Source organism: Trachypithecus francoisi, unplaced genomic scaffold (genome assembly GCF_009764315.1).
Source record: "Trachypithecus francoisi isolate TF-2019V2 unplaced genomic scaffold, Tfra_2.0 Lachesis_group12, whole genome shotgun sequence".
Lineage (NCBI taxonomy): Eukaryota > Metazoa > Chordata > Mammalia > Primates > Cercopithecidae > Trachypithecus > Trachypithecus francoisi.
The window spans coordinates 89,711,042-89,723,712 of record NW_022681457.1 but is presented as its reverse complement, the minus strand read 5'-3'; the positions used below and the strand labels follow the sequence as shown (position 1 = coordinate 89,723,712).

The 12,671-nt window shown below is 41.8% G+C and overlaps 1 protein-coding gene across 6 annotated transcripts in view; it reads right to left on the bottom strand.

Annotated features, from left to right (window-relative positions):
• Positions 1-11,042, bottom strand: part of ZMYM6 (zinc finger MYM-type containing 6) — a 45,725-nt gene extending 34,683 nt beyond the window's left edge. For 2 of the 6 annotated variants that reach the window (XM_033227168.1, XM_033227171.1), the window contains exons 1-2: positions 10,810-11,042; positions 9,537-9,703 (exon numbers count right to left, since the gene is read on the bottom strand). In XM_033227168.1, the coding sequence (XP_033083059.1) occupies positions 9,537-9,629 (93 nt within the window). In that variant the 5' untranslated portion in view covers positions 9,630-9,703; positions 10,810-11,042. Of the gene's footprint in view, positions 1-9,536; positions 9,704-10,521; positions 10,747-10,809 lie in introns of those variants that run through there. The other 4 variants (XM_033227169.1, XM_033227170.1, XM_033227172.1 and 1 more) reach the window with 4 other exon arrangements.
• Positions 11,043-12,671: the final 1,629 nt, after the last annotated feature.

The window sequence follows — 12,671 nt, the reverse complement described above, 5'->3', positions numbered from 1 at the left end:
TAGAGAATCTTTTAAAATACTTTTATCTACTTTTCAAATGTAATTTTGATATATGGGAGTAATACATAATTATTCCAAATGCTGAGCACTACCTATTTTTTAGATAGTGTGTTTAAAAGGGGGCAATAAATAATTTTTTTATTTTTTTATTTTTTGAGATGGAGTCTCATTCTGTCACCCAGGAATGCAATGGCGCGATCTTGGCTTACTGTAACCTCCACCACCTGGGTTCAAGCGACTCTCCTGCCTCAGCCTCCCAAGTAGCTGGGACTACAGGCTTGCGCTACTACACCCGGCGAATTTTTGTGTTTTTTCCAATAGAGACGGGGTTTTGCTATGTTAGCCAGGCTGGTCTCAAACTCCTGACCTCAGGTGATCTGCCCACTTTGGCCTGCCAAAGTGCTGGGATTACAGGTGTGTGCCACCGCACCCGGCAAAAAGGAGCAATAAATGAAATTAAATATGGCTGAGTGTGGTGGCTCACACCTATAGTCCCAGCTACCAGGAAGGCTGAGGCAGGAGACTCACTTGAACCCGGGAGGAGGACACTGCAGTAAGCTGAGATTGTGCCACTGCACTCCAGCCTGGGCAACAGAGCGTGCCTCTGTCTCAAAAAGAAAAAAAGAAAAATTAAATCTGAATCATTTAGAGTTTGGATTTCAATCATTTTAGACTTACAAGCTGCCTTTTCTGTTAACGGCAGAAAAGATACAAGAGTGTCAATGCAATCTGCTCATTATACATAAAATCATCACAGACAAAATTTATTCTTATTACATTCTTTAAAACGTTTTAAAACAAAATGTAATCATGAAACATTTTTAAAATGTAAATGCCTATTTTGAATGGTCCTTTATTCTGAAATTATAACCACCCTTTTTTTAATGTTAAAATACCCTTACATATTTCAAAACAGAAAGTTTTAAAAAAAAGTCTTATTTTTCTGAATCACTGATGGTAATAAATGGCAGTTGTATTTTTAATCTCCCCACACGTAGCAAAATAAATGAGTAGCTATGTTAGTTCCAAAGTTACTTTAGAAATTTCTTCAGACTATTAAATGCCAAAAACTAGGAACCACTGCATTAATTCAACACTTCCCATGATATGTACTGAGCACCCAAAGAGGTGCTCTCTATAAGATATCCCTTCTTTATAGATGAGGAAAGTGAAGCTAAGAGATGTTCAGCAACTTGCCCAAGGTCACAAAGAGACTACGTGCACAGATGGGAATCAAACTCAGTCTCTCTGTTCTTTTTTTTTTCTTCTTCTTCTTTTTGAGATGGAGTCTCACTCTGTTGCCCAGGCTGGCGTGCAATGGCGCCATCTCGGCTCACTGCAACCTCTGCCTCCCGGGTTCAAGCGATCCTCAGCCTCCCGAGTAGCTGGGATTACAGGCACCCACCACCATGCCCAACTAATTTTTGTATTTTTAGTAGAGACAGAGTTTCACCCTGTTGGTCAGGCTGGTCTTGAACTCCTGACCTCAGGTGACCCGCCCACCTCCACCTCCCAAAGTGCTGGGACTACAGGCATGAGCCACCGCACCCAGCCAGTCTCTCTGTTCTAAAATCCAAGATAGCACCGTCATATATGTGAAAATATAAAGTAATTACTACAATGAATTCAAACTCTGGCCCAATTGAAATTAAGTTCCCCCGTTGTAGTAATCTCTCCCATCTCCTTTCTCTCACAGCACTAAATCATTTCATTACTTATTTGGATAATTTGAATAATGCCTAACATTCATCCTTCCCCCTACACACACATTAGACTGAAAAGATCACATCCATTATGGACAATATCTGTTTTTTTCACCCCTGTATACCCAATTGCCCAACACAGTCAACATAACAGTAATGACTATGGGTTCTAACAGCAGACAGAAACATATGATCTTGGCTCCTAAACAAGCTATTTAATCTTTCTTAGTTTCAATTTATCTGTAAAATGAAGATAATATTACCTAACCCATAGGGCCAATGGGGAGGGAGGGGGCAAATGACTTAATATAAATAAAGTACACAGCATGGTATCTTACAGTTAGTCAAAGTCAAAAGTAAGCATGATACGAACACAAAATGCTAGTTCTTTTTTTTTTTTTTCTTTTGAGATGGAGTTTTGCTCTTCTTGCCCAGGCTGGAGTGCAATGGCGTGATCTCGGTTCACCACAACCTTGGCCTCCAGGGTTCAAGTGATTCTCCTCCCTCAGCCTCCGGAGTAGCTGGGATTACAGGCATGCGCCACCACGCCCGGCTAATTTTGTAGTTTTAGTAGAGACAGGGTTTCTCCATGTTGGTCAGGCTGGTCTCGAACTCCTGACCTCAGGTGATCTGCCTGCCTTGGCCTCCCAGAGTGCTGGGAATACAGGCGTGAACCACTGCACCCAGCCAAAATGCTAGTTCTCATACTAATTATTTTAATAACTGTGGCATTTAATAAATACTTGCTAAATGAAGGAATGTAAGTCTATTCAATCCAAAGTGCATGTTCTTAAATATTATACTTAAATAACAACATTTACTGACACTTGCAAAATGAAGAGGATGTTAAAAGTATTATATACATCTTCAAATTACCAAAATGAGTGTTTAAGATTCAATAAAAAAAAATTTTTTTTTTTTTTTGAGACAGAGTCTCACTCCGTCACCCAGGCTGGAGTGCAGTGGCGCAATCTCGGCTCACTACAAGCTCTGCCTCCCAGGTTCACGCCATTCTCCTGCCTCAGCCTCCCGAGTACTGGGACTACAGGCGCCTGCCACCACACCTGGCTAATTTTTTTGTATTTTTAGTAGAGACGGGGTTTCACCATGTTAGCCAGGATGGTCTTTAACTCCGGACCTCGTGATCCGCCCACCTTGGCCTCCCAAAGTGCTGGGATTACAGGCGTCAGTCACCGCGCCCGGCCAGATTCAATAAAAATTACTTTGCCTTATCAACTCAATTTCTAAAATTTTTCTAATACTTCTGTTATATTTCCCTGACTGGTTTCTTTTACCTCAGAAAGTAACTTTTCTAAACCTTCATAGCTCACAAGTCCAAACTCCACATCTTTCCTGCTCATTGATGTTTCAATTTCACCAGGTAAAAAGAAGTAACTAAGAACTCCCTCAAAATCCTTCAACCCCCTCCACCTTACCTACAAATCGCTCAGCAAACTGTCCTACTATCTTACAGGAAAAAGAAACCTTCTTTTTAGCTATAGCTGAAATAATGCTATTTTAGAATAAGTGTGTTCCAAATATTGCATGCAATACTCTTATAGTAAAAATTACCATTGTTTATTTGATAGTAAAATTTAAGCTGGCATCCTGTATTTTATCTGGAAGCCCTACATCTCCAAGGAGATAACTTTCCAATCTCCAAATCCCAGATTTTTATGTGCAAATGCGTCCTTGTGCAATTCACCACTTGAATATCCCACAAGCCCTTTAAACACAACAGACTCCAAACTGCACTTAGTACTTCCTCCAAAATCCTGCTCTAACCCCTCAGTAAATGGTATCACCATAAACCCCAAAACCTGTAAGTATCCTTGGACTCCTCTTTGACCTTCATACCTCATAAACAATCTCTAAATTTGATCAATCCTACCTAATCATTTTTAAATCTATTCTCTTTTCCCACTTTACTATCAATACTCAACTATTAAACACACCACATTATCTCACCCCTCCATGACTTGGCTATTTTCTCTGCTATATTTTCTCTGTCTGAAACTTTTAGTCAGTTGTTATGATTCAATTGCTACCTGCTCTGTGAAGCCTTCCTCTCCCTCTCAAATAGATTTAGGGCTCCTTCCCCTATGCTCCCAATGCACCTCACACAATTTTAAAGCACTTACATAAGACTGTGATTTTGTTTTTTTTTTTTTTTTTAGGTGGAATCTTTCTCTGTTGCCTAGGCTGGAGTGCAGTAGAGCAATCTCTGTTCACTGCAGCCTCCACCTCCTGGGTTCAAGTGATTCTCCTGCCTCAGCCTCTCAAGTAGCTGAGATCACAGGTGCGTACACCAAGACTGGCTCATTTTTTTGTATTTTTAGTAGAGATGGGGATTCACCATGTTGGCCAGGCTGGTCTTGAACTCCTGACCTCAAGTGAGCCACCCACCTCAGCCTCCCAAAGTGCTGGGATTACAGGTATGAGCCACCATGCCTGGCCTTGATTGTGAATTTGTACAAAAGGCGGCACAGGCCAGACACAGTGGCTTACGCCTGTAATCTCAGCACTTTGCAAGGTCGAGGTAGGCGGAGTTCAAGACCAGTTGGTCAACATGGTGAAACCCTGCCTCTATTAAAAATACAAAAATTAGCCAGGTGTGGTGGTGGGCGCCTGTAATCCCAGCTACTCGGCAGGCTGAGGCAGGAGAATTGCATGAGCCCAGGAGGTGGAGGTTACAGTGAGCCGAGATTGCACCACTGCACTTCAGCCTGGGCTACAAAGCAAGACTCCATCCAAAAAAAAAAAAAAGGTGGCACAAAGCAACAGAAAGCATACAAGTTTGAAGACAATTAGGTTTAAATGAGAATGCATAAGATATGCTTAGCACAGCTTCTCACAAGGCACAGTCACTCAACAAATAAATATTACTTCTCTCATTCCCATAACTTTTCTCTCCATTACACTATCAATTACCTTGAGAGCAGAAGTCCTATCTTTTCATCTCTGTAGCCTTTCTGAAAACAAAGTAACTAATACAGTTTACCATCCTGGTTAAGCGTTTGGGCTCTTGAATCAGACTGCTGGGGTCCAAATCCTGACTCAACCATTTATTAATTATATGACTTTTAACAGGTTACTATCTAGGACTCAGCTTCCTCATAGGTAAAGTGGGAAGAAAAACTACTTAACTCAGGGTTGTGAGCATCAAATGGATTAAGGTATGTAAACTGCTCACAACAATGTTCAAGTATTATGGATTATAGTAGGCAGGAATAAAAACTCACTGGAATATGAATGCTCAACACAGATGAATATGAGGGCTAAACTGTAACTTTTTTTTTTAGATGGAGTCTCCCTTTGTGGTCCAGATTGGAGTGCAATGGTGCAATCTCAGTTCACTGCAACTTCCGCCCTCCGGGTTCAAGTGATTCTCATGCCACAGCCTCCCAAGTAGCTGGGATTACAGGTGCCCACCACCATGCCCAGCTAGTTGTTGTATTTTTAGTAGAGACAGGGTTTCACCAGGTTGGCCAGGCTGGTCTCGAATTCCTGACCTCAACTGATCCACCCACCTCAGCCTCCCAAAGTGCTGGGGTTATAGGCACAAGTCACCGCACCTGGCCTTCAACTATAATTTTAATATCCAGAACAAACTCTTAGAAAATCAGAAAATAAAAAACATTTTTTATTTGTCTATTATTTTCCAATATTCAAAGGAGATTCATCAATGCAACATGGAAAACAATACACAGTTTGTGTACTGTCAATTGTGTCAACTGGCTTGTCAACTGGCTTGTCAATCATAGTCTATACCCTCAATCACAAAAAATATAGCCTATTCACCTGAAAGCAATACTATAAACCAAAGACAACTGAGCAGTTCCTATCCTCTTAACTTTAAAATCTAAGCTGCTAGGGAGATTTCCATTATCACAATTTTTATATTCAGAAAGAACATTTAATTAACTTAAAGCACATTATTTGTAAAGTGTATAGGCAAGGTATAATGAAAGAAATATTGCATCTAGAGTAACAACAAATTGGTTTGTATCCCAGTTTTATCATGAGACATTGGTGAAATCACTTATTCCTTCAGGCTCAGTTTCCTTATATGTGAAACACAGGCTCTTTTATTCCAATTATTGAACATGTACTTTGTGCCAATCCCTGTGCTAGGAAATGGAGATTCAGGTCAACAAGACCAATTTCTGACTTCAGAGAGACTGCAGTCTAGTGTGTCAATGAAGGATGACGAGGAGATGGCAAGATTAGTATAATCAGTATGAAGACAAAATTCATTGACCTGTAGATACCATAATAAAAGTGATTGCACTATACAATTAAAAAAAGAGAGAACAGCTCATTCTATTGTGAATGACAAACAAACTTCATCTTAAAAGAGACAAAATTTTGCCAGCCTACCTAGCTTATTTCTTCTTCCACTGGCACAAGAAATGGCATGTGCAAAGGCAAGGAAATAAAATGCAACCTAGTTTTAGAAGATAGTTTTGAGTGAACTGCAAACAGTTGGCAGGAGCATAGATTAGAAAAGGTGGGAACAATGAATGATGACACTGGAGAGGGAAACAAAGGCCTAAACATGGATTGTCTGGATGTCACACTGAAAGATCTTTGCTTCATCACACAGAAGGAAACAGGGTCTTTAAAGGGAGAAATATCACTCCATCTGTACAGTACAATGGCATCACCATACAGTGTTTTGATGGGATATGTGACTGAAGGCAGGAGAATAGCTAGGAAACTATTATAAAAGTCCAAATGAAAAATAATGAAATAGTTCAGGTGTGATGGCTCATGCCTGTAATCCCAGCAGTTTGGGAGGCCAAGGCAGGAGGACTGCTTGAAGTCAGGAGTTCAGGACCAGTCTGGGCAACAAAAGGAGACCCCATCTCTACAAAAACTAGTTATGTGTGGTGGAGCATGTTTGCGGTCAGCTACCTGGGAGGCTGAGGTGGGAGGATCGCTTAGAGTGCAGTGGCCATACTCACGCCACTGCACTCCAGTATGGGCAACAAAGTGTGACCCTGTCTCAAAAAAAGGAAACACAAAAAAGAGAGAGAGAAATAATGAAATACAGAAGAATATCAAGGATCAGATATAAAAAATATTTAAAAGCTAAAATACACAAAACCTGGCAAAGAAACGGTCACTTTAGGCAGAGAAAGAGTAAGAATTTACCATCTGGAGGGAAAATAAGTAACATTGATGCCACCATCCCCCACTCCACATCTTACATACACTACCTCAGAACTCTTCTTAGCCCAGCACTCTAGGAAGGCATAGAGTTCATGAGTGAAACAAAATCTACCTGACATCCCTGTCTTCTTATGATACTGCCTGTGGCTTGGCACAGTGGCTCACAACTATAATCCCAGCACTTTGGGAAGCCGAGGTGGGCAGAGCACTTGAGGTTAGGAGTTCGAAACCAAACTGGCCAACATGTCCAAACCCAGTCTCTACCAAAAATATAAAAAGTTAGCCAGGCCTGGTGGCACACACCTGTAATCCCAGCTACTCAGGAGGATGAGGCAGGAGAATCGCTTGAATCTGGGTGGAGGTTGCAGTGAGCCGAGATCATGCCACTGCACTCCAGCCTGAGTGTGACAGAGCAAGACTCCATCTTGAAAACAAAAAAAGAAATGATACTGCCTGTGAGATGGTGTGAAAAATAAAATTATTTTTTATTATTTTAAAATATAATTGCTTCGCTTATACAACAAAGTCAGTAACTATAGATGTAAAGCAAAAGAACTGTCCCAGAAAAAAAAATCCTTGCCAAAACAACTAACTCATCTCTCCACAAGGATTTTTTTTTTTTTAAACAGAGTCTCGCTCTGTCGCCCAGGCTAGAGTGCAGTGGCGCAATCTCGGCTCACTGCAAGCTCCACCTCCCAGGTTCACGCCATTCTCCTGCCTCAGCCTCCCGAGTACCTGGGACTACAGGCGCCCACCACCACACCTGGATAATTTTTTGTATTTTTCATAGAGACAGAGTTTCACCGTGTTAGCCAGGATGGTCTCAATCTCCTGACCTCATGATCCACCCGCCTCAGCTTCCCAAAGTGCTGGGATTACAGGCATGAGCCACCACGCCTGGCCTCCACATTGATTTCTGTGCTTTCCATTCTAGGTCCCTATGGGATAGCCAGAATGATCTTTCCAAACACAGATCTGTTTCATCTTACTTTTTCACTTAAAACCCTACAATTGGCCAGGTGTGGTGGCTCACGCCTGTAATCCTAGCACTTTGGGAGGCTGAGGTGGGCGGATCACCTGAGGTCAGGAGTTTGAAACCAGCCTGGCCAACATGGTGAAACCCCATCTCCACTAAAAAAAAAAAAAAAATCAGCCAGGCGTGGTGGCAGGCACCTGTAATCCCTGCTACTGCGGAGGCTGAGGCAGGAGAATCATTTGAACCTGGGATGTGGAGGTTGCAGTGAGCCACCAAGATCACACCATTGCAGCAAAACTCCATCTCAAACAAACAAACAAAAAAAACGTATAATGGCTATGAACTGCTCTTAGAATAAAAACCAAAATTTATAACAAGGTCCACTAGGTCCTGCATAATCCAGCCTCAAACTATATATACAGCCTTATCATAGAGAAGCAGAATAGCACAGGTTCTGGAGTCTGACCACCTGGATTTGAATCCAGTCTTTGTCATTTACTACTAACTGTGATCTGTGGTAAACTATTTGGCTTTTTTGAGCTTTGGTCTCCTCATCTGTAAAATGGAGATAATAATATGGTGGTAAAAATGGTGTCTGACACACTTAAGCATATATAAGTATTAAGTTAATAATGTCACACATGATTATGATATAATATATACTACATACTGATATACTAATGCCATCTATTTTTATTGTTGTTGTTTTAATCATTATCTTCATCACCATTTTCATACCTTTTCTGTTCCAGGCCCACTGTTCCCACAGGTCTTAAAAAGAACCACGCATCTTCCCAACTCAGGGCTTTCCTATTCACAATTCCCTCTGTCTGTAATACTCTTCTCCATGCCCTTTGCCTAATCAGTTCATTCTTCATAATTCAGCTTACATATCCTTTCCTTAGAGAGGCCTTCCCTAGCCATTCCCAGGCCTCAGACCACAACCAAAACTAGGTCAGATCCCCATTTTAGGCTTTTCTTCCAGAGTACTTGTCATAGTTTGTAATTATATATATTATTTGACCAACACTTTTGTAATCTCTGCCTCCTCTACTAACATATAAGGTCTACAAGGGAAGGGACTAAGCTGACTTTGCTCAGTCCTAGATACCCAGAGACTAGCACAGACCACGAATTCTTAACAGAATAAAGAAAAGTACTACCAGATACAAGAGAATTTTTTTTAATGACAAGTATGGAAAAATGGTAAATATACTACTTTCCTTCCACACAAACAAAACCACGTAGTTATAGCTTTCATTCAAAGAGCAAAAAACCAGCCAGGCATGATGGCTCATGCCCGTAATCCCAGAACTTTGGGAGGCCAAGGTGGGTGGATTGCTTGAGCTCAGGAGTTTTGAGACCAGCCTGGGAAACGTGGCCAAACCCCGTTTCTACCAAAAATACAAAAAAATAGCTGAGCAGGTTGGTGTGTGCCCTGTGGTCCCAGCTACACAGGAGGCTGAGGTTGGAAGATCACTTGAGCCTGGGAGGTGGAGGCTGCAGTGACCCAAGGAGATCACACCACTGTACTATATATACCCTGAGCGACAGCGAGAGCCTGTCTCAGTTTGGGTTATTTTAAACTTACAAACCAGAAATTGCCTGACTAAAATTTTTCAGTTGACCAGATGGAAAAGAAGGAATTTTTAAAAACGTTTAAATCAAGATGAAATGCTTACTTGAGCATTGTCTGGTTCTTCTTTAATTTTGTCCAGAAGCTCCTGCTGTGGTACCACTGCTTTGCCACATTCACCATCCAAAGGTTCTTTCATTCTAATTTTTTACCTCAAAGAGTTCCTCAGGCTCAAAAGAATAGATTTCTTCTTGGTAATGGATAGCTGGACACCTAAAATACATACTCAGGTTTATTCTTTTTTTTTTTTTTCTTCAGGCTTATCTATATGAAAGAAAAACTTTGTGTTGAGTGCATGAGGCTTCACGGCTCAGCATTTGAAAAACAACTCTTCTGGGGCCACAACTAACTTTTTTCTTTCTTCCTGCTTTCTGTTCCTTCAGTAGCTACATAAGAAAACAGCTTTCCAGCAACAGCTCCCACTTCTCTAGTATCTTTAAAGACACACACTCTGGTCTCTCCTACGTTGAAGGCTATTGAAGGGAATTAGACCAGCAGACCAAGACGTGGGAGGAAGTTACCAAACTCTGAGAAGAATGGACTCAAGAAATAGTTTCTGACTCCATGAGAGTCCGTACTTAGAGGCCCACGCCGCCTTTTATTTCTCAAAGAGGGGCACAACAACCTCCCAGCCCTGACCTGTATGTAACTCAACCTTCACTGGAAGCCTCCCTAAGGGCCCCATTTCTTGGCCTAACGCTAGATGTGAGCTCAAGATGCCATCCATCGCAGGCGAACAACATGAACGCCCTTAATGAAAGTGAGTCACCTGCCTCTTTTAAGGTCTTCGTGTGAGGGGTGGAGGACATCAAGCCCCTCTGAAACCCGCTTCACAATCGCCTTCCTGTAGAAAAGAAACTAGTTGGCCATTCAGTAAACTCCCTTCTCCTAAAAGTCAAAGAACTAAACGGGACGAATTAAACCTAAAACAAAAAGCTCTTCAAAGTTGTCTTTATCCGAACAGTCAGGGATGGAAACGGACAACTGGTTGAAAAGACTGTTCCAAAGAAGAGATGAGAACTTTTGCGCACTCGCCACAAACATCTATGGGCGCTCATCCCTCCTCTGAGAACCGCACGCGTTCCGAAACTCTCCTTCCCACCAAGAATTCCCACTCCCATCTTTGAGGACTAACGAGGCAACGTGGTCTCCGACTGCGAGCAGTAGACCAGCCAGTGAGTGTCAACGCGTCCCTAAGACGAAATCCGCAGCTGCCCCAGCAGCCTAGCCCACCTGGCACCGCCCCCGCCGCAACGCCTCGTCACGTGGCGTGGCCTCCGCCCCGCCGTCCCGCCCACTACCACTGCGGCCGCACCCACCTTCTGTCGCCTCCCTGCTACCGGAAGAGCACCGGACGGGGAATTTGCGAATATGAACCAAGCCCTCTGCGCCTAGACAAGGATTAGTTTCTCTTCTGGAATTCCGCCTGATCCATCACAACGCAGCAGCCGGCCAACCACGCGTGCGCAGGCCTAGTCTCCGCCCTCTTTTCCCGTCAGGCTCCGGAACTGAGCCGAGGAGAACTTCCCAGCATTCCTCTTTCCTCAGTTATGGTTCACTTCTTAAAGAGACCGAGGCTCAATTGTGAAAAGGTGGAGGAAGGGGGAAGGGGTTGAGGAAGAATTATCAGTGGTGTTAGAAGGCACTATAAGTGCTCTATAGCATTTTTGTTTGTTTGTTTGTTTGGTTTTTGGAGACAGAGTCTCACTCTGTTGCCCAGGCTGGGGTGCAGGTGCAGTGGCGCAATCTCGGCTAACTGCAGCCTCCGCCTCCTGGGTTCAAGCGATTCTCCTGCCTCAGCCTCCCGAGTAGCTGGGCTTACAGGCACGTGCCACTACGTCCGGCTAATCTGTAGCATTCTTTAGTGCCCATTTCCTGAAAGGTGGCCTACTGAGAGAGCATGATATTAAAAAATACTTGGCTTGCTGAGCATTTCACATGCACCATCCCACTTAATCCTCACCATTTAACCCTAGGAGGTATAATTTTTTAATCTCGAGATAGAAATGAAAAGATTAATTAACTTGCTCAAAAGTGAGATTTGGGTTTTTTTATTCAACACTGTTTCACAGGTACATCTGTGATTTGTGACTGTTCATTCATTTTAACTGCTGTCTAGTATTCCATTTTATGAATATGGTACAATTTTAATCATCTATTGATGGACATTTGAGTTGTTTCCAATTTGTGGCTATTAGGAGTAATGCTTCTGTGAACATTCTTGTCATTGGTGGTGTTAAAAGACAAAATTACAACAAATTTAATTTAAAGATCTCAGTTAGCTTCATTTGTGATTCTAGAATCTGGAAACACTTCATTCCAGAAAATAGAACAAGTGTTCCAATGAGCTGAGCAGAAGAGTTAGGTTTTATAGACAGAGAAGGGCTGGAGAAAGCAGAAATAAGAATAGAAAACAGATTGGTCCATTTCAAAGTAACCTTCCAAAAAATAAATAAATAAGTTATTTTCCTTGTAAAGCAGAACCGAGAAACAAAACAATAGAGAAATAACTGATTGGTTAACATCAGGTAACTTCAGTTTACCTTTTTTTGGTAAGGATTAAAGCAGAAGGAATTTCATTATTACGCTAATTGAAACTGGCACTCAGCGGAAATCAGACTCTTTTTCCTGACTTTTCAGAACTTCAGATAACAAGGTAGCTTCCATTTGATGACATGGAACCTCAGTGTGAGTGACTCCATTTTGATTTTTAGTCTGATTCATTGAGACCTAGTGCAGGAACTTAGCCCAAAACAATGGCCTACAATTTTTATTTAACGGTGATACATATGCACACATTTCTGTTGGGTTTATACCTAAAAGTGAAATTGTTTGTTATGTATATGTAAAATTTAGGTAGATAATCTCAAGCAATTTTAGAAAATGATGGTTTCAGTTTATACTCCCTTCAGCCATGTATGAGAGTTTCAGTTTCCCAACATCCTTGCCAATAATTACTACTGCACATCTTTTTAATTATAACCATTCTGATGGGGGTATAGTGGTATCTCATTGTGGTTTTAATTTGCATTTCCCGGATTATTAATGAGGCTAAGCCCATTTTCATGTTTTTTGGGTATCTGGATATCTCCCGTAAGTGCCTGTTCAAGTCTCGTGCTCATTTTTGTATTGGATTGACATTTTCTTATGGGCATATATTCTAGATATCAGTCCTGCTATG